Source organism: Clinocottus analis, unplaced genomic scaffold (assembly GCF_023055335.1).
Source record: "Clinocottus analis isolate CAN_PGR_092001 unplaced genomic scaffold, fCliAna1.0.p SCAF_18, whole genome shotgun sequence".
NCBI lineage: Eukaryota > Metazoa > Chordata > Actinopteri > Perciformes > Cottidae > Clinocottus > Clinocottus analis.
In genome coordinates, this window is record NW_027175909.1 from 8,218,435 (window position 1) to 8,238,611 (window position 20,177).

The 20,177-nt window shown below is 41.9% G+C and overlaps 4 protein-coding genes across 5 annotated transcripts in view; 1 reads left to right on the plus strand and 3 right to left on the minus strand.

The window, feature by feature from the left end:
* Nucleotides 1-8,236, plus strand: part of cntnap2a (contactin associated protein 2a) — a 313,006-nt gene extending 304,770 nt beyond the window's left edge. Inside the window, exons 24-26 of the mRNA XM_068581486.1 lie at nucleotides 3,679-3,957; nucleotides 5,450-5,521; nucleotides 5,794-8,236. Of these exons, the coding sequence (XP_068437587.1) occupies nucleotides 3,679-3,957; nucleotides 5,450-5,521; nucleotides 5,794-5,993 (551 nt within the window). The 3' untranslated portion in view covers nucleotides 5,994-8,236. The remainder of the gene's footprint in view (nucleotides 1-3,678; nucleotides 3,958-5,449; nucleotides 5,522-5,793) is intronic.
* A 1,484-nt stretch (nucleotides 8,237-9,720) lies between these two features.
* On the minus strand, nucleotides 9,721-11,253 carry LOC137788779 (lipocalin-like). Its single transcript, XM_068581861.1, has 6 exons — nucleotides 11,101-11,253; nucleotides 10,729-10,865; nucleotides 10,570-10,649; nucleotides 10,374-10,487; nucleotides 10,172-10,273; nucleotides 9,721-10,071 (listed from the first exon to the last, which is right to left on the minus strand). The coding sequence occupies exons 1-6, from the start codon at nucleotides 11,194-11,196 to the stop codon at nucleotides 10,052-10,054; spliced, it is 549 nt and encodes a 182-aa protein (XP_068437962.1). The 5' UTR covers nucleotides 11,197-11,253; the 3' UTR covers nucleotides 9,721-10,051.
* Nucleotides 11,254-12,537: 1,284 nt separating this feature from the next.
* c8g (complement component 8, gamma polypeptide) lies at nucleotides 12,538-15,942 on the minus strand. The gene is made up of 7 exons (XM_068582229.1): nucleotides 15,772-15,942; nucleotides 14,776-14,915; nucleotides 14,050-14,120; nucleotides 13,849-13,956; nucleotides 13,594-13,698; nucleotides 13,365-13,400; nucleotides 12,538-12,557 (listed from the first exon to the last, which is right to left on the minus strand). Exons 1-7 carry the CDS (start codon nucleotides 15,940-15,942, stop codon nucleotides 12,538-12,540), a joined length of 651 nt encoding a protein of 216 aa, XP_068438330.1.
* A 1,889-nt stretch (nucleotides 15,943-17,831) lies between these two features.
* msrb2 (methionine sulfoxide reductase B2) lies at nucleotides 17,832-20,094 on the minus strand. Of its 2 annotated transcripts, XM_068582019.1 has the most exons (5): nucleotides 19,852-20,094; nucleotides 19,204-19,301; nucleotides 18,777-18,853; nucleotides 18,368-18,515; nucleotides 17,832-18,147 (listed from the first exon to the last, which is right to left on the minus strand). In XM_068582019.1, the coding sequence occupies exons 1-5, from the start codon at nucleotides 19,964-19,966 to the stop codon at nucleotides 18,016-18,018; spliced, it is 570 nt and encodes a 189-aa protein (XP_068438120.1). In that variant the 5' UTR covers nucleotides 19,967-20,094; the 3' UTR covers nucleotides 17,832-18,015. The 2 variants fall into 2 exon arrangements, with proteins under 2 accessions (XP_068438120.1, XP_068438119.1); XM_068582018.1 differs by having other exon boundaries at nucleotides 19,204-20,094.
* Between the last annotated feature and the right edge of the window lie 83 nt (nucleotides 20,095-20,177).

Genomic DNA, 20,177 nt, shown 5'->3' on the forward strand with positions numbered 1-20,177 from the left:
TCTCTCTCTCTCTCTCTCTCTCTTAGCTGTGACTGTTCATATGTTTGTGCATGCGTGTGTGCATTACTGCATGTTAAATATTAGTTTTGGTTTTACTGAGGGTGTGGTGGGTGGATTCTCATTAATATACCTTTGATGTGTCTGGAACGCTTCATTCTTTCATTAACCCCCTTCACCCTCCTCCTCTTCTTTTTCCGTCTCTCACCTCTACATCAGCTTCCATTTGTAGCCATGGCAACTGTGTTTGATCTCCTGCCCCTCCATTTGAGCACCCTTCTTGTCACCCCCATTTCTTCCCCACTCCATTTTTTTCACAAACTCACCCAGATACAGACACGCATCATGAGACACTCTTATCTCTCTTTTCCTCTCCTCCTCCTCCTCCTCCTCCCATGGCTCTCACCTTTCCTTTCACCGTCTGCCTTTTTTGGAGAGGCAGACACACCCTCCCTCTCTGCTCAGGCAGGTTTTGCCATCCTCCCTTCTTATTTAGTCCAGCCACCCCCACCCCCCCAAAAAAAAACACAACCCATTGTCCTCACTCCAGCCCTGTGGTCACAGCTTTATGTGCTGCCTCACCTTTTGAATCATTCATGTGATGTCACTGACACACAATCAGAAGGTGCAATCCTCTGATCAACATGCTGACCTTGTTGCTGTGTTTGTGTGTGTGTGTGCGTGTGTGTGTGTGTGTGTGTGTGTGTGTGTGTGTGTGTGTGTGTGTGTGTGTGTGTGTGTGTGTGTGTGTGCGTGTGTGTGTGTGTGTGTGTGTGTGTGTGTGTGTGTTTTGTGGTGGATGTGTGAGGAGTCCCATTATGGCTGGTGACCACAGTCATCGGACCGAGTTGTAATCGTATGTCATGGTACATTTAAATATTTCCATCTGAAGCCAAAAGGATTAGTTTCTGCTCTATTCTAATTATAATTAGTGTGTGTACTTGTTTTATTGATCAGTCAGGAAAACCCAGTTGAAGACACAAAGGCAAAGTATACAAGCCTTAAGATCAGCGCTTGGCGGTTGATATTATTTGTAATGTATGGCGAACATATGGGGAAATTACTGTATAAAGGTCTGTTGGCAAGAACTTAACATTGAAAGGTTAGATAGCTATTCACTTATGTTCTTCTGTGCATATAATATTTCATAAAAGCTGAATCAACACCTGAACAATAGTGGATTGGTGGATTGTAATAGACATGTAGTTGTGTCCACCTCTTCATCCATTAGCAAGAGGTAGATGCCATTAAAACCAACCAAGCTTCTTATCAGTGACAACCCAGCCCCTAGGTCATGTTAAATTTGAGATGTTTATGGGCAACATTATATTACTTAAAATGGAAACATGCTTCTTTCTAGGGACCAATTGCTCGTGAAACCACTGACCAAAGAAAAATATCTGAAACAAGGGAAGCTTTTCACCTATTTACTTTCAGCATTGTATGTTAAGCAGCCTGTTATACTCCCAACAGAGAGCCTATTAGTATTCACACCAGGCCTCTGCAGTGATCAACACATGTTCAGGCATACGGGAGAGAGAGGACTTGTATTCATATTCTGTGTTTATCAGTATTCTGCTCACTGTGCTGACTGTAAGGCACTTCTTTCCCAAGTGTGTCTGTCTCTCTACCTATTCTGCACAATGCACACCCACGCATACAGAATCAAATTCATAAGCACTCTCACGTGCACACCATGCACACTGTTTTCAAGGTGTGAAGTGATTGATAGCCGATATATATACGTTTGTCTCTGTTCCTGCAGAGAAGGGCTAACCGGCGGCATATCCGACGGGAGATGCTGAGCCACAGTTCAGAGAACACGTCACCTACTAGCAGCATTAGCAGCAAATACAAGAACTGTATGAAACTGTAGAGCTTGTATCAAAGGATTGTTTCAACACACATGGTTAGATGATGAATATGTATTAAACTCAGATGCTGAGCTCTATTCCTCTATTCCTGGCAGCACAATCAATAGTGTACAAACACACACACACACACACACACACACACACACACACACACACACACACACACACACACACACACACACACACACATACACACACACAGCAATACTCACACTTGTATTAGACAGAAAATGGAATAAAGGGAGAAAATGACATTATAAGCCATATCCAGATACTTAGAATCCAATTTATTGGCGTGACACAATTCGAGAGAGAGAGAGAGAGAGAGAGAGAGAGAGAGAGAGAGAGAGAGAGAGAGAGAGAGAGAGAGAGAGAGAGAGAGAGAGAGAGAGAGGTACTCTTGTTAGTCATCCCTTGTTCATATTGTGCTGCAGGATTGTCCAAGAAGCAGTTCCCTCTGGGTGTGGCCCAGTCGTGTAGCAGCAGAGCAGTCGTGCATGTGAACACTATAACTTAGCTCTGTCTGCACACACAGCCGGGGTTCCTGTGAAGGATGAGACATTTTACAGCTCTGCGAAAAGTGTTGAAGACAGTTTGGCTGTTTTGAAATCAGTCCAGGTTTGTGCGCTGGAGTGTGGAGCGTGTCTGAGGATGTGTGTTTTTACGTCTGGCCGAACTGTGTGTGTGACGGTGTTACAGAGATTTGTTTTAATAATTTTGTGTGTGTGTGTATGTGTGTGTGAGAGAGAGAGAGAGAGAGAGAGAGAGAGAGAGAGAGAGAGAGAGAGAGAGAGAGAGAGAGAGAGTGAGTGTGAGAACAGCCAACAAGAATGACTCAATGTATTTATGCAAAGATAGAAAAAGCATCTTAGATTATCATATGATCGTTAATGTGAGCCTAGAAAAGCAGTGAATGATGCCGTCTTAACAATGTCTTCATATGAAGTCGCTCGGCGTAAACTAACAAATCCCCAGTCAATTCCTTTCAGCCAATGTTGGTCAACACTGGAGAATATGCAACCTATTTAACCTCCAAACAGCCCGTGTAATCCGCAGATTGAACAAGGATAAAGCACTGGCTTGACTGAGCTCAGTGGGCCAGCTGGTCAGTGTGTGAAGTCCTTTTCTTTGAAAAATAAAGAGAGATGAAAGTCAAGGGAGAGACAGAGAGAAACAGACTGTGGCACAGACAGATTGCTGCATTTAAAAAAGGCACTTATGAATTTGCCTTGAACGCCACAACAATACCGTCATACCGTCTAAATGCCATGTTTAAAGGCTAATCTTGTTTTCCTCTGTGTGCCATGAAGACTGGAACTGGCACTGATGCTTTCTGCTTAAGATACATATCTTATATGTATCCACATCTTTTGCCCCCAAGACAGAATAGGAGAATGCATTTAGAGACAGAGAGACAGACAGTAAGAGCCTCTTAATTTAGCAATAGAGGTGAATGTCTGTATGTTCCTCTTCCTCCCCCTCCTCATTCTCCTCCTCCTCCTCTTCTTCTATCCTCACTCTCTTCCCTTCTTATTTGCGTAAATGTATATGTTTTGAAAAAATCAGTGCTGATGCGTTCTCTTTAAAAGTGGCTGTGCTTGAGATCCTTTGTTTCTCTTTGCTCTCTCTCTCTTTGCTCTCTCTCTCTCTCTCTCTCTCTCTCTCTCTCTCTCTCTCTCTCTCTCTCTCTCTCTCTCTCTCTCTCTCTCTCTCTCTCTCTATCCGTCTCTCTGCCCCCATTGTATTATCTATCAAATGTATGGTCATGGTCCCACATAAGTTAACATCACATTGTGTCTCTGTACAGAAACTGGACCCATAGACCCTGTCCTCATCGACCATTACAACACTCCAGGCTTCATCGGGTGTTTTTCGCGGGTACAGTTCAACGGCGTCGCCCCCCTCAAGTCAGCACTGAGAACCGTCGCCCAGGCCACGCCGTCAGCCGGTCAGCCAGACAGACAACCTGCCGCCTCCTCGCCGGTGTCTTACCAGGGCAAACTGGTGGAGTCCAACTGTGGGTCTTCACCTCTCACCATCCCACCAATGTCTGCTGCGACAGATCCCTGGCATCTGGACAACACAGGTGAGGATCACACCAAACACGTGAAGATGTCTCCAATTGTACCTCTGACTTGGACATGTACACACATCCATACATGCAGACACACCAACCTCAGCACTTGTGTGTAAGGTTGCTTTCCACATCAGTGTTTAGTATTTCAGAGTGTCAATAATGTGGATGCGTCCGTATTCCTCTGGCTTGGTGCCAACTGTGCCTTTGGGAACGTTGAGATATCTGAGATGGATCCATTCCTTTGATCTGGACTCCAGGTTTAAACTTACAGTCTGCTCTCCGCCATCCTTATCCAGAAAGAATTGGTGTTTGTATATCTTCACAATGTATATAGATAGTTCTTATCCATTATTCATCCAGCCATCCCTCGCTCCGACGTGAACATTGTCTGTATTCTCATTGATTTAAAAAAAAAAGTTCTTTTCTTTTTCCAGCTCCTTCTCACTTCTGTTCTTCCTTTTCATATTGTAATATTATTGGTTCTCTCTGCTCGCCTCTCCTCCACTGTCTGTCATCTTTTCAGAAACAATCAATTCCTGACATTATTAGCAAACACATGCGTGCAGCTGCCGGACTATAATGAGCGTGGTTGCTCTCCTCCTCTCTGCTGCTTGCCGTTTTTTACCTCTTTTCCCACCTCAGCCTCCTCTTCTCCGTCTTACTCATGCGCTTTACTTCCCTGGAGAACGATGCAGTCAGCAGCAGAAATAGCTGACAGCTCATTGCTGGGTGAAGCTGATTGTGTGAGTGTACACACAGGTTGCTGTGTGCAATAAGGCTTGATTATAGACGTCTGCAGCTCTGTTCATGCCTTTACACATGTTTGTGCGTGTTCCTAAATGGACAAATTAAAGACATTTTTATTGTAGATCTCAACAATATATTCAGTCTCATTTTACTTCTTCCTCTCATCACCCACCATCTCCACCCTCCTCTACTTGTTTGCACTGCACTTCTATCCATTCAGGGAGAATCACAGCAATTAGATAATTGTTACTGACAGAATTTTAGCAGAAAGGCAAAAGCAGCAGCTGTTATTAACCTCTCTCCGTCATGGATCTTTAATAAATTACATGAAACAACAGTGCATTCAATAAACTGTTCGTGTCATCCCGTAACGGTGCTTAGCACTGGTGTATTCATCCTTTTGACGGTCTGATGTATGTAACTATCTATGCAGTGATGCTGGAGCCACAACAGTAGAAACTGAACACTGCATTTTGCTTCAGGGTTGAAAAGCTAAAAAGTTGTTGTTATAAATAGACAAATTATGCATGATATTATTACATGTGATTTATTTTACTGCTGAAAAAGACCAAAGGACTGTGACATGTTAGTATTTGTTTGACCTTAAAATGTACTTCCACCATCTGTTTGGTATTTTCATGCCCACAAATTGGTCTAGCGAAGCTTTTCAAGTTAGTGATATTGCTACAATGAATTTATTTATTTTAGTCTCTTTAAGTGTGTTAGAATTGTTCTTTCTTCTTGCTGTGCTCAGATGCAGAGTTCCCCTTCAATGAGGAGAGAGTGATTCCTGATGGAGTCAACAGGGACTCGGCTATCATTGGAGGTAAAGAATGTCATTTGTGAAAGCAGTCTTTTTTTTTTTTACCTGAGCCTCGGATGCCAAATTCATGGTTTTATCAGTCTAAAACCAAAAAAATACTCAGTTTACAATCATATTTGACTAATCTTTACATTTCACAAGTTCAAACCAAAGTATGTTTGGAGGTTTTGCTCAAATAAAAAATAATATATACGCTATACGCTATATTCCACATTGCTCTGTTGGTCAAGTAGTTCAGTGATTGATCATGCAACTGATTGCTTTGTCCTCTGCAGGTATCATCGCGGTTGTGATCTTCACCATCTTATGTACTCTGGTGTTCCTGATCCGCTACATGTTCCGTCACAAAGGCACGTACCACACCAACGAGGCCAAGAGCAGCGGGGAGTCCACCGGCGAATCGGCGGACACGGCCATCATCGGCACCGACAACCCAGAAACCATCGACGAGTCGAAGAAGGAGTGGTTCATCTAACGGCCAAAGGCGAGACTTTGAGAGGGAACGTGATGCGACAGACCACCGCGTGCCACAGAGATAGAGGAGGTTGAATTCAATGACCAATCACAAGAGAAATGGAGGAAAGGAAGAATTAGCCGGACAATGATCTCCCAGAGCGGGCGGGGATGCGGGAGAGACGTGTACAGAAATATTTTTTGTTTATTTGTTTTTGTTTTTTATATATTCAGAGTATTAGAAAGAGAAGAGGGACCGTTGTGCAGCAGAGCACTGCTCTCAGAGACTGTACATGTATAAACTAACTGGCTTGTCCTTCTTTGTATTGTGCTTGAGAGTTTTCAGAAGTCCTTTGAATACTGTATATGACAAATAATTATACTTACTGGGTCGTGTGATAGCACAGATTTAATTCCAGTCTCTGTTGCATTTTGATTTTATTTTTTAACAAAAATCTTATATCAAAAATGATCAAATCAACATGCCAAACCCTTTTTTTCTTTACTTATCAGGCTGTGGTTGCACCAGTCTGTCAGCGCTCATATCCGTCGCGTGACATGCCACTTACTATATTGTGGTAATATAGAGTTGAATATGGATGCCAAAACTCAGTTTGTAAATATAATATTTTGTGTTTTTAGTTTTTTTCTCTCAAGAAAGATTTATTTAGAGTCCAGTACATAAATACTAATGAGAAATGTCAGATCTATATTACAATAATAGCATATGTCTCTCCATTACATTATCTATGTATTAAATATAGAGTTTTATGTTTAAATCTTATGACATTCGATTGTATGGGACATTCCTTTCTGAGGAAGAGCAGAGAGGGGTTTCTCAGAGCATGATGAGAAATCATGACTCTCCATGGTTGGTCTAGCTCAGCATGGCAGCTTTCTTTTCATTGTGACCGGGTCAAACCGGGAGCCTTTATTCATTTAGACTTCTCCAGTAGTCAGTTTGTTTTTTGCCAAACACTTTGAGTCTTACGTCAGTTACCCGATTGGCTCAGAGTTTTTTGCGTTAAATGTCAGACTTTGATTTGAGGAATTAATTTAATTACATTGGAATGATGTGGGTTTGCAGTGTGTGCATGCATCTGCGTGTATATGAGTACCTCAGATGAATAATACTTGTTGAATTGGATAGAAGGAGTGCCATAAAAATCACTTGGGACAGTCACATGGATGAGATGAAACAACTTGCCTGATGCTCAATGAGTTCTATTGACGCGCTAAACTTCATGCATTTAGAGGCCAAAGCAGCATAAAATACAAAACATCGTTCAAACATAATATTTGTTCAAGACCTAAAAGGTTCAAATGATAATTGGCTTTTTAATCCGTTGTGCCTTCGAGGTACTGCCTTGAATTGACTAGAATAGCGTGCTGCTGCTGCTGGGATTCCTAATAATTAGAGGTTTCGGGTGTCTTTATGTTTCCTGATTGGAGTTGTGCTCAATTAAAGCTTGACCTTCAGAAATCCTGCTGATTTCTCTCAAATTGTAAACAAGTCTGACTTTTCGGAGCATAAAACTGCGTGGGTTCTTTTGCAGCAGGAGAGCTGCCCGCTACACACTACACGAGACGCTTCATCCTCCCCTCGGTGACGCAAACTTGACAGAGCATGAGTCAAGGTCGTTGGTCAAGTACAAGAGCAACGAGTTCAGAATGAGGAGGCTGCTGCTTTGTCAACAATGAATTGAGCTTCACTCTAACAGTGCCACTGTGGTGCAACATACACGATGTGCAATGTATATTCCTCACTATGTTGTTTCCCCTGTCATCGTCGCGTGTGTTTATTTACCGTTCCATAGCATTTACAGAACAATGTGTTCCAGGTGAAACAAGCTGCCAACTTTGTTATTTCGTTGTGAACTTGGTTTCTCTGTGTCTGTCTGTTTAAAGTTGCTGCCATGGCGCCGTGTTACATGAATGATGTTGTACATCATCGTCGCCTCGTGGTTGAGTGCTAACTGTGTATCACTTCATCAGAGACATTAGGACAGCTGGTGAACTCAGCCTGCCTTCCACCGCGGCCTCAAAGACTTTCTCTGTCCACACATCACATCCATGGAAGCAAAACCGTTACTTTCCTTTTTCTTAATAATTATATTACTCAGACTATACATAAATACACACACACATGCCCTTGATATGTGGTTTGAAGATAATGATGATAATGGATTATCAGCTCCAACAGACATAACCCATATGTTTTACTTTCAGTTCTATTGAGTTCATTAAAGAGTGTTTGATCTTTAATATCATGTTGTTTTCTCTGCATCACTTTCATGTTGACATATAGATATCTTCAGAAAGCATTATGAAGCCGACATTAAACAAGACATTCCTGGAACATGTTGGACCTTTAGCCATGAAATAATTACCAAGGGTTGGGTGAGAGAGAGAAAGACAGACAGATGGAATTGATCACAATTACACATGGTGTTGAATAAATCCCTTTACAATGCAGGTTTAGTTCACTGGACTCAATGTCAGCCCTTGCTCTATGTATCATGTGCAGGGAGAAATGACATGTTTAATAGCTGGTCTGTGTGAGAGTGGTCATATGCTGCCCCCGTATGGTCATATGGTGCAGCTTATTTCAGACATGATTTGAGAAAAATAGCATTCAATGAAAAGCAATACTTTACTTATCCCTGAAGAGTAAGTAAACACAGCAGATCACAACCAGATCAGCGGGTACCACCTCAGTACATTAAAGGAGAAAGAAAAGACAGTGTTAATCTCAAAACTAGGAACAATCACATGGCATATGTTTAAAGGCTAGGCTGTATGAAATTAGTAGAAATAAGTACGAATGTTTATTAAAAAAAAAAAGCTGCAAAAAAGCATAAAAAATGAAGCTGAACCAAGCTGACCTAAACCAAACTGTGCAGACATCCAGCATCATGTGTTTATGTTCCTCTGACGGCTGCAGAGATTAAACTGCTGTGACGTGCTCCGGTAAACTCAATGTGCTAGTTGATAACCGCAGCATTCGTCAGTCACACACATGAGACTCTGGGGATCTTTGAACAGAGCGTGAAGCTTGTCGACAATGAGACTTCAAACACTGCTAAATTCCAGATTTTCAACTGCTGCCTTTCACATTGCAATCCTTGGCAGACTCACAACATCGAACCTGGCGCCTGAGGCATTCCAGGGCAACAGAGGTCTGGCTATCTCACTTCTTCTTTGGTTCACGTGTGTGCAGAAGAAGGCTAACGTTTCTCCGTAAGACATATAGGTCCAACCGGCTCATTTCTGGGTAACACAGTGTAGTCATACACTATGATTAACTGTATTCCATTATGTATTTTCATTTAAATGTACTCAAATAGTTTCTTTCCTTTAAACAGTAGAGCCAAGACACTTTCAGACCTCTGACATTGTTTTTGTTATTATGGTGAGAGTCTGTAGATTTTAAGTGTAAAAGCTGATAATCCTGTAACATTACTCTGGGATTATACAAGATCAGTTATGTCTAATAACATCTGTGTTTACCCAAGACATTCTTATCTGAGCCAGTGTATTTTGCAAAGCCTTATGTGCATGACTAATCCTCTAACTTCATGATACTCACTGTCGTGTCCTTTTTCTCCGATTCTAATCTTGTGCCTGTTTAGCAGCCCATACGGGGCAGTATGTCACATTCATTCCTTGACCTGAACTTTCACAAGCTCACAGACTTGAGTTATTATTTCTGCCAACAACAACAAAGAACCAGGCTGAACACTGAAAGATTCATTCGTTGGTTTTATTGGTTTTGAATTTATATCAGAAAAACACAAAACAGTACAAAATGCCTTATATTGTTTCAACCCTTCCCTTTGTTTCAACATCAGCCCTTTTTGGTTCCACTCTGATGCCACAGTTAACGCGTGAGTTGAAAGTAATGAGGCTTGAACTACTTTGAGGTTTAGTCTTTGGTATGCAGCAGCAGGGATATTAGGAAAATGCAGAAGTTTTATTGTCAAAGATGTAACTTTGAGATAATGCAACTATCACAGTGAGCAGCAAATCCTGGGACTTCCTACAGCAAGAGATGAAAGATGGAGAGTAGCTGGGGACTCTTCAGGCACTGGGACACTCACCTGCAACAACACATATGAGGAGGCCAGTGAGCAAAGGCGTTTCCAGAAACAGTTCAAATGCATTACGTATGTGTGCAGTTCATGAGTGTTCATTACATACTATTCTGAGGCAAGTTGATGATGTTGTCAGCGAGGACGCCAGTCTCCAGGGAGAGCTGGGAAAACTTCAGCTGCAGGTCAGCCCTGGCCTCAGGAGAGCGGCCTGCAAACACAGAATGAGTTGTATCAAACCTCAACCAATTCCTGAATACACAAGTTCAACATATTTGCCTTTCCTTGGGGTGTGACTGATCCAGACTTACTGTAAAGCTTGTTCATGATCTCAGAGACGCCTTCCTTAGTCTTGATAGTGTGGACCAGAGCGTAGTCATCGTACACCACATCGACAATTTGCATATCGTTGTCATTGTTCCAAACTGATAAAAAAGCAGAAATATACAGGTCATGCTGCTGGATGTTTGTGTCCCTTGTGTGTCTCTGTGTGTGCTCTCTACTCACGCTGGCTGTGGAAGGTGAAGCGCCCAGGAGTGTCGGTTTTCTTAGCGAGGTGAGTCATTCTCCAGCAGGTACCATCATCACTAAATGAGGGTAATTTACTTAGTCTTCTACAATCATTAAGATGTTTTAAGTCAAAGGTACAGTTATATAATCACTTACTTCAGGTTGGCATAGGAGAGGTCCATGTCTCCTTCAGTTGGCACTATCATGGTCGTGCCTACCTTCATCCCTGCCTTGTGGTTCACAAACCACTGGGCATTGGTGGCAATGCCAACAATGTACCACTTGCCTGCCATCTGCCAACAAAAACAGTAATGGGGGTAATGAAGGGCGATAGAGGTTCTTCAATCAAAGCATTGTACTTGAGGTTATCTAAACTGCAGCACATGTATTACACAACACCTTGTTCTATATAAACTACTTTAAGTGCAGTCTGTCCCAATAAGTCATGACATGAAACACACGAACCAATCAGATGCTAATACCTCTTCCTCACTTTGCTGAGTAGCAATACTTGTGCCTCTTTCTTACCTTCTCCAGGTCAAAGTCTTGAACAGGCGTGACTGCGGCGCCGGAAGCCAGCAGACACATCAGCGCACCCAGCATCCTCAGCAGTGTGTTCCTCATGGCTTCTCCTTTGTGTTCGGTGCTTCTGCAGCGATGAGTGGAGTATCAGAGAGGGTTGAGGATTAGAAGGGAAGTGGAGGCTCCTTATATCCTGCAGTCCTGCTCCCCATCCCCTCCTCTTTCTGTCTCCTCCCCCGTCCTGCTGCTAGCTTTTGGATTTCCAAAACTCTTTAGCCTCCATTCACTGGCATGCAAATCACTACCGTTACACAACTGGCACGTGTGGATGGAGGAGGGGGAGGTAAGAGGGGAAGAAAAGGGAGAGTGGGTACATAATGGGGTTCTTTTAACGCCCTTCCTTTTTCTTCCTCCTCCATCACAAATACATTTCTTAGCCATATGGTACACAAAAGCTAAAAAAAAAAAAACACCACATACACAACCAGAAATAACAAATTGGAGTCACATTTCTTAAACTTAAGCGTCCTTGGGGCTCACATAATCTCAATGAGAAACAAACGTCACCTAAATTAAGAAACAAAACATTATATAACAAACCAATGGCAACCAAAGGAATTATTTTGCAGCAAATTATATCGACAGCTGCGTTGAGGCGTTGATATGTGAAAACTTCACATTGAAAACATGTTCATAAAAAGCGCTGTTGCTTATGGAGATGTGATTGTTTTTTGCGCTTCATTTTGAGCATTGATCGTTTCATAAAACGTTTGAAACACGAGTCGTTTAAGTTTTGTAACATCGGAGTGAGGAAAAGGGTTGGATGAAATGTTGCATAAACCTCTGCTTTATGTGACACATCTTATCTCCTAAATCCATCACTGTTCATAGGCTTTGAATTCTTCACTTGCAAAAATGTATTGATTCACTCATCAGAGGTCCTTTTTGCGACGACAAGCACAAACTTGCAATCAGCTGCTTATGAAACAGACACAAAGGTGCTGGGTGGAGCTAAGAAGCCCATTTGGTAACCTAGTTTTGTAACCAAACTCTCTCAACCCTTTTCAGGCTCCACAGCTGGGCTTCATTAACTCTGAAAGTCAAATCTGAAAAGTCACTCTGAAAGTCAAATCTCTGCACAAGAAGAGGGGCTGTAGCCCAGGAGAATGGCCTCTCATCCCAGAGTCAGCTGGTGCCAGATCAGAGATGGCTCATTGTGGGGTTTGAACTGAAAACATTCAATAAAACACTTTTGGGGAGTTTGCTTCATTTTGTTTTATTCAGCTGTAAGTTGTAACATTTCATGGTTTATAATATTGTATTGCAGTCTTTTGTCAAAACCTTTTTGGCTGACATTAAACTTTCGAAATGCTCCTTAGATATTCGCTTGTGACCTTTGCAACACTGCAGGGCTGGATCCGTCTGGAGCCCGGCTCTGCCTCCTCAGCATGTGGGGACACAGTCTGTATAACAAAGAGTGACAGCTTAAATTACAGAGAAGCTGTGCTGCTGTTTTAATCAGGGATTGGCGATTGAATAACATGTGGTTGACGAAGTTTAAATAACTGAACTGAAGTGAACCAAACACAGCCTGCAGGAGCGGACGTGAAAAGTGTTAGGCAAGGTCTCCAGTGGGTCATTGGTTTCCTCTAAGCTACTCTCTCTCTCTCTCTCTCTCTCTCTCTCTCTCTCTCTCTCTCTCTCTCTCTCTCTCTCTCTCTCTCCCTTGCTCATTTTATTGAGGCACTAGGAAATTATAACATTCCATTGAAAGAAAGAGAGAAAAATCCATGCTGGCTGGATTTTTATGAATTCTTTAGCCTCACTCATACTCCTGGAAAACTGCATTTAATATTGCAGATATTATTTACCTCCAAATAGCTTTTACAACATCTAGAAAGCAATAAATGTAAGCAATCTAATAGGTAGTCCATTCACAATATATCTTATCAATAGCCGCACAATATTTCTTATCATCATTATCATATTCCATTACCTTATCATAATAATATATATATATTACTTTATTCAGATGCAGTTACTGTACTGTAATCGCTCTCATACTGAATAGGTTGACGAGAGGGGAGAAGTCTGGAGCGCTCCACAGCATGGACACAATTGTGAATGTACTGCAGTGTCCTGTGAAAATACCTTATATACTATACATCTAGAACTGGAAACCATTTAATGTGACAGTCACCTCTGTCCACACTTTACCATCATATCAAATAATTATAGTCATCTCTTACTTTATTACACAATACACTTACTGATTACATGGTGCTGGTCCACAGCACCACAGTGACCTAGAAAAAAACAGTATAAAGAATTATTTAAAGGCAGCTGAGTAGGCAGGTGTGTGACTACATCCTAATCCTTTATATCAGTCAGTAATGCAATGGAGATCTTTTCAAGCGAGATTTCAATCCATTTACATTAAATATTGCATTTGCCAATATAGTTTATCTAATTGTATTGTTCAGGTGGACACGGACATACTGTAGGTGGGGAAGGGGAAGAGGTATGCCAGTCCCAAACCCTGTTTTTCAGCAAGCTGTTCAAACTTGGTCAACATAGGCTCGGACAGATTGTCTACAGACCGACCTGCACACAGAACACAAAAACAAACACTGCAACTTTACAAATGCATTCTTAAGGTTATTTTTCTCAATTTAGAGTAGAATAAGATTAGGACCTCCACCTGGCTTTCTGATCTTAAATACCAAACCAAAGCCACGCGGCTGAGGAACCCACCATACAGCTTCATGGTGATCTTCCCCCGTTTCTGGTAGTACATGATCGCATAGGAGTTGTAGACCATCTCGCCGATCACTATCTCAATGTCCAGATCGGTACGAGCTCCTATTGGGCGGAAAAACAGAGAGCATAGTCTATTTTCCAAGGGATGCTACATTGCATCATTTAACAATAAAGCTTAATAAGAGAGACACTGACCTATAAGTTTTAGCTTTCCCGGGGTTGGTGTTAAATTGTAGACCTGTAATATCTCCCAACACTGGTGGTTACTGAAGAGAGAGGAGTTTGTCAGGTGAGACATTTCATGATTTCATGTCGGTAAAAACTGGCATTCGGGTTCACAACCATTGAAACCTTTATAGAATGCTATTGTTTCATCTAAAACAGAACAGAGGGATACATTTATCTTCCTCTCAAGTAGATCTGTCTTCTTGAAACTGTGTGTTCACAATTTTCTAGATTGTGAAACACATTTAATGTTGTAACCGAACCACACCATTCCTAATCCAACCATGTTTCTCAGCCTCAGGCCAAGCTTATATTTGTAAACTGTTGCGTGACAAAATAGACCATGGTTTTCCTCTGCGTGGGCCAAATAGGATTTACAAGCTCAAATCACCACAAAGATATAAAAGAATGTCCAACAAAAACAACAATACACACTATATTAATATTGTGTATTGTGCATTCTGTCTTTCTGCAAGCGCCAGGTCAGGATGATCTAAAAGTTTTCCTGATGGATTTTCCTGTTTGCCTCCTTCCTGTTTTTCGAGGACGCACAACTCTAATCAAAAGCATGTGGTTGAGACTTGAAGAAGAGAAAGTAGAGGGATTTGTGGCGCGCTTTCCCCCTCTGCAGATAAACTGCAGGTACTGAAGAGTGCCTGTGAGCTACATGCTCAGTATGCACATGCTGCTGCTTACCGTCGTGTTTTGGTGCTAACAGATAGTGTTTGGTCCGGGGAATGCGTGAGGGTCATGACTGTGGGCTCCACCTTGGTGCCGTGAGTCATCAGGTAGGAGCATTTGGAGGCAGTTATCAGCAGGTACCATGTTCCTGTCATCTGCAACACAGGCAAGCAGGATCAGAACAGACAGAGGGAAAAGCAAGATGTTCAGCCTTGGAAACAATATTTGCAATTTGTAAGTAGTTTTTTTTCCCCCTCACCCTGAAAACCCCGTCTACCAAGAAGTTTCCCTATTTCAACAGATTTACATGGAATCCAATTTAATATTATATAACTCTTTACTAAGAAATACATCTGCTTCAAATATACTGTGCTATTATCTTCCCCACTATTGCCTAAAACCCAATATTGACACAACTGCATACGCATGACGACCATGCCAGCACACACTCGATCCATGAATGAGTATCAACCAGTTTGAGGCTCTAAAACATACTTTATGAAACAAGCTCCAAAGTGCACGCATAGTTTTCCTCAAAGCAATGATATTTGTTATGTTCACTATTCAGTTGAGGTCATTCTGTTTCGACTGATTTATTGAGCAAAAGGTTTTGTTTGTGTTATTGGGACATGATGTGACAAGCAAGTGAGAAACATAATCGCACTGTCAGTGTGCAAAGGTCAGAAGGCACTGTGAACTGCTCCGCTATGAGCCTGTGGCAGCACTTCTCTACCTGGAAGCAGTGTTTTAAAGAAGCATTCATCAAAATAAGAGAGCCGCTTTTTCAAGAATCTTTTTCTAGTCTTGTCACGATTAAAGTTAGAATGGAAGTTACAAATGGTCACTTCTTGACCATCCATACCTGCAATCTGGACTCCCTACCTATCTAGTTCTGTAGCTTGATTAAGAGGCATCAATCACAAACAAGAGGTGAAAAGAGCACTTAACACACAAACAATTATTACAGGCAATAGTATATGTACAGACTCCACCGCTTCCTCCAGTGTTTACCTGTTGTATGTCTATGCTCTGTGCAGGTGGGATCATGTCAATGGGATCGACTTTTGGCTTCATGGTAGGTCGTCTTTGGAGTCGTGGTCGACTCTTAGCCTCAGTAGAACCCCACAGACACACACACATCAGCCCCATCACTGGCAACATGCAATGCCATAGTCCAGCCATCCCAGCACTAACAATGATACGCTCAAGAATCAGTCCTCTCCTCCTGTAGGATTTCTCAGGTTCCTGTATTCTAACTTTTTGTGTTGGTATTTCTGTCTCTGTCTGTAGTCAACTATTCCTAATCTGCTTTACTCAAGCTCCAAAAACACAAAGAATAAATGCATATACAGACAGAGAGTGGGGCACAAACAATGTGAAATAGAGGATGGTCCGTTTAGTCAAATATTAACGAGATGAGGTCATACAGTGTGTTCATCTGAAGGGGGCAGCAATACATTCTTATTAAATACTGACTTTAAATCTAATTGCCTCTATGTCATAACCCTATATTCAGAGAATAAACAAAATGTGCATGTATTGACAATTTACCATTCAAGTATACATGATTCCTTATTCATACAAAACTATTTATTCTGTAAATGTGGCCGCAGACTGAAAAACACACAAAGGGATATGTGGTAAAACTTCCTGGGTTTTGCAATCTCTACAAACAAAGATGTCTTATTTATTCAGGTCCACTGTACTTTGACATTTTTTAAACATGGGGAACGTGGAGGAAAAACAGAGACTTTCCTTCACCCTCCGTTTTGTGCGTCACAGAGACATGAGTGTGTGGAATGATAACAGACCCTATGCCCGAGCCAGTAGGCTTCCAGCTGTTGCCCTCTGGCAAATCAAAGGTGGAGTAATCTGTTTATACCAACCAAGTGGCAGTGATTCTCCTGATTTGGAAACTGAAAAAAACCCTTCTTCACTTCATTCATGCTGGTCGGAGTTTACATTCCACCGCAGGCCAACGTGCAGAAGGCAAAGCGCACGATCGCCGACCAGATACTGTGTGGAGAGCGGACAAACCAGGACACTTTAGTTGTTGTTCTTGGTGACTTTAACAAAAGCTAATCTCAGCCATGCACTCCCCCAACACATACTGTTTCTTAAATGCTCCCCCAGAGAGGAGAACACTTTTAGATCTCTGTTACTGCACAGTCTGCGGGGCCATCACACTGGGGTTAAAGCAGTGGACCAGTGAGGCTGTGGAGGATCTTTCAGCGAGCTTGGACTGTACAGACTTGACGTTTTCTGGAATGCTACCAACAGTCTTGATGTGTACACAGAGGCTGTTGGGTCACGCGTTAGCTTCTGTGGAGACAGCTAATGGGCACCTGGGTAATCAGAAATGACGACAAATCCTGATCCACAGCTATGAATGCAAAAGAAAGAGGCATTCAGGACTGGGCGCCAGGTCAGGTTTAAAGAGTCCAAATACAGGTTAAGGAAGGCGCTGAGATGCTCGACCGTCCACCAAAACTCTGCTCTGAGGCAAGCAGGTGAGATTGTGGCCGACTTCTCCCACTCTGGACAATTAATCAGGAGCAAAACCTCACGCCAGGAGCAAAACCGACTGCAGTCGACCTCATCCTCAAGGCCTCGGACCCACTGACTCTCACAGCCTCAGGACAATATTTTTCATACATTTACACAGATGCCAAATAAAATACATAACATAAACATTTTAACTCAGTCTCACATATTTGTTTATTTGTTTACCATACTTTATTATAAATTTACATTCTTATTTTGTATTGTGTTTATAATATTGCGCTGTTCATTGTTATGCACCAATGACCAAGTCAAATTTGTTGTATTTTCTAACATACCTGGTAATAAACCGTTTCTGACATAAAGAAATTAAGACGTTCATAAATTCAGTTTTAAATCAAAATTGCCAACTCAACAAAACTTAGTGAACAATGAAAAAAGTTTGGGGAAGTATCTCAATTAAAGGAGTTGATGGTCCGCAGTTTGAGTTTGTGTGAATAATGTAAATGTTGTATGGAGACTTCCCTCCAGTGCATACTGACATCCACTTTTTATAACAAGACTGAGCATAATTCTTTACTAGTTTAATAAACACCAGGATGTTGGAAATTCAACTAAAAACACATCTTTTTCCATAGAAAGCTTCTCACTTGCAAACATGTTTAGGTCAAAACCATGAAATGGCATTTAGGTGGTTCTTTATTTTGCCTCCTAAATGGACTTGTTTGAAATACAGAATTGTGTTTTCAGGTGTTACTCCTGCTCATCCTTGTCAGGTTTGCTGTTTTCTCTGGGTTTGAACGTGAGGGACAGGCTGTTGATACAGAACCGCTGACCAGTCGGGTCTGGCCCATCATCAAACGCGTGACCGAGGTGGGAATCACACTGCAACAGACAGAAACACATGAAAGTCATACACTAACCTAAAATACAAATATAGGTCTTGTATTTGAATACAATGGCAAAGAAACTCTGAATGCTAAGTAATAATGACATTCATAAACAGTTCTAACTATACCTTTGTATTAAAAACAACTGCACACAAGGCTATATGAGCAACTATACCACCAAATTAAAACTTCATAGATCAGAAAATGAATCTCACATTTTTACAAAGAACCTCAGTCCCAGCACTACCCAGGCTGTTGTCAGGCCGACGAATAATGGAGGCGTGGCTTTCGTCTCTCTCCCATGTCCCATGAGCCTCTTTGAATGCAGGCCAGCCTGTCCCCGAGTCATACTTTGCCTCTGAACTTTCAAGACAGGAAGGAACAGTTCCTCATTGAGCATCAGCAAACACATTTCTATATGAACAACAAACACTAAAATGATCTCACGGCTGTCAGAATACAAAAGAATAAATCATACAGTAGCATTGCATATAATTCCTTTATTGACATTGCAAAGTAGAATGAAATGAAGTAGCATTCCTGGCAGTGAATAGACTCATATCAAACAGGAATATCAATATGTCATGAATAGAAAATATGTACTTGAGGAGACATTTTTCTTACCTGAAAAGTGGAGCCTCACAGCAGACACAGTGGTACATCCCAACTTCAGAATGGTGAAGATAGATCCCACTAAAGGGCTGAGAACACACGCACACACACACACGCACACACACAGTTAGGAGCATGTACACATAACTAAGTTAAATGTTGTTTGCTTTGTCTTTTTAATGACAATCTCTTTGTAAATACAACAGTAACTTGTCCTTATTTGTATTATTGCATGCTGAGCTGAGAGCTTAGAATTCATAAAACACCAAGTTTGTTACTGTGCAGGTTGAACCTGATACAGGTTAACAATACAGTGAAGAGCAAAGTTCAACTGGAACTGTGCTGATGTATATCATAAAATGTATGTTTTTTTCTGGTATAGACAGAGATAATGGTAGTTTGAGACAAACTGGCCTGGTGTGCTTTTAGTGGTACTCACCACCTCAGTCCCTCGCTCTCTGGTGACTACATACTGTTCTGGGGTCAGTTTCTTTTGCCAGTCTGTCGTCTCGTTGTAACGGGTGAGAGACTGCAGGCCTGCAGGGAGCAGAGGTAACAATGAAGAAGTCAAGGCGAAGTTTTGAAATGCATATTGAGAATAGAAGGACATCCTGATCAATCGAGTATAGCCCATGTATGCGTAGATATAAATCAACCATAAAACAATTAAACCCATTAGCAGGACTTCCTGAACCTTTTTCAAAATACAATCAGCAACATTATACCACATAACCTTAAACATAATATGGCAAACTGAGAAAATGTTTGTTTTTACACAACTTTGAAACAATTAACTGCACTGCTCAGACATTTCTGAACAAATTAGTATTCACAGTTCACTCAATCCTCACTCCTAAAAATAAATGAAAATGACGAGAAATAGTAGAAGAGAAAAATCCCCCCCAATCAACACAAATACTATTAACCCCTACAACCTCACTCCTCTCTTTGTAGTACTTCAACCAGTAGCTGTGCGTTTTCCTAATCTCAGTGCTCTGTGAGAGAACTGCAGCATGGTGCACCTGCGGGAGCTTGCAGATCGAAACACCAGATAGGATGTTAAAGAACCCAAACGTCCCCCCGGTACCTTGAGCTGTGGATACAGGACGAACGAATCCCGGGATCCTCCTCGGAAACACCGCGGATCTGGGCGTCGCGTGCCGAGAAACCACTCCGAAGAGACGGGCGACGGAACGAGACATGTCGGCTGCTGCTGCTGCTGCTGTGTCAGTCTCACGTCAAGTGATGACGTCAGTGAGGGGCAACCGCGCTCGCTGCGAGTTAACGCGGGTTCTCCCCGGCTCACACCCGTTAGACAGGTGACCGGGTCAAACGTCACACCTCCAGTTATATCAGTTAAAGTGGCTTTCGTGCAAAGGGCAACTATAACTGTGGTGCAGTTTTACAGCTTGA

Coding starts and splice junctions, on each gene's coding strand:
- LOC137788779 (XM_068581861.1), bottom strand. CDS start 11,196: ATGAGGAACACACTGCTGAGGATGCTGGGTGCGCTGATGTGTCTGCTG. Junction 10,866..11,100: donor AAGACTTTGACCTGGAGAAG/GTAAGAAAGAGG, acceptor TTTTGTTGGCAG/ATGGCAGGCAAGTGGTACAT. Junction 10,274..10,373: donor GATCATGAACAAGCTTTACA/GTAAGTCTGGAT, acceptor CTGTGTTTGCAG/GCCGCTCTCCTGAGGCCAGG.
- c8g (XM_068582229.1), bottom strand. CDS start 15,942: ATGGCTGGACTATGGCATTGCATGTTGCCAGTGATGGGGCTGATGTGT. Junction 14,121..14,775: donor GTTAGCACCAAAACACGACG/GTAAGCAGCAGC, acceptor CTCTCTCTTCAG/TAACCACCAGTGTTGGGAGA. Junction 13,699..13,848: donor GATCACCATGAAGCTGTATG/GTGGGTTCCTCA, acceptor TTCTGTGTGCAG/GTCGGTCTGTAGACAATCTG.
- msrb2 (XM_068582018.1), bottom strand. CDS start 19,506: ATGTTTAAGGTTATGTGGTATAATGTTGCTGATTGTATTTTGAAAAAG. Junction 18,854..19,203: donor GAGAGCGAGGGACTGAGGTG/GTGAGTACCACT, acceptor GTGTGTTCTCAG/CCCTTTAGTGGGATCTATCT. Junction 18,148..18,367: donor CTGAGGTTCTTTGTAAAAAT/GTGAGATTCATT, acceptor TGTCTGTTGCAG/TGTGATTCCCACCTCGGTCA.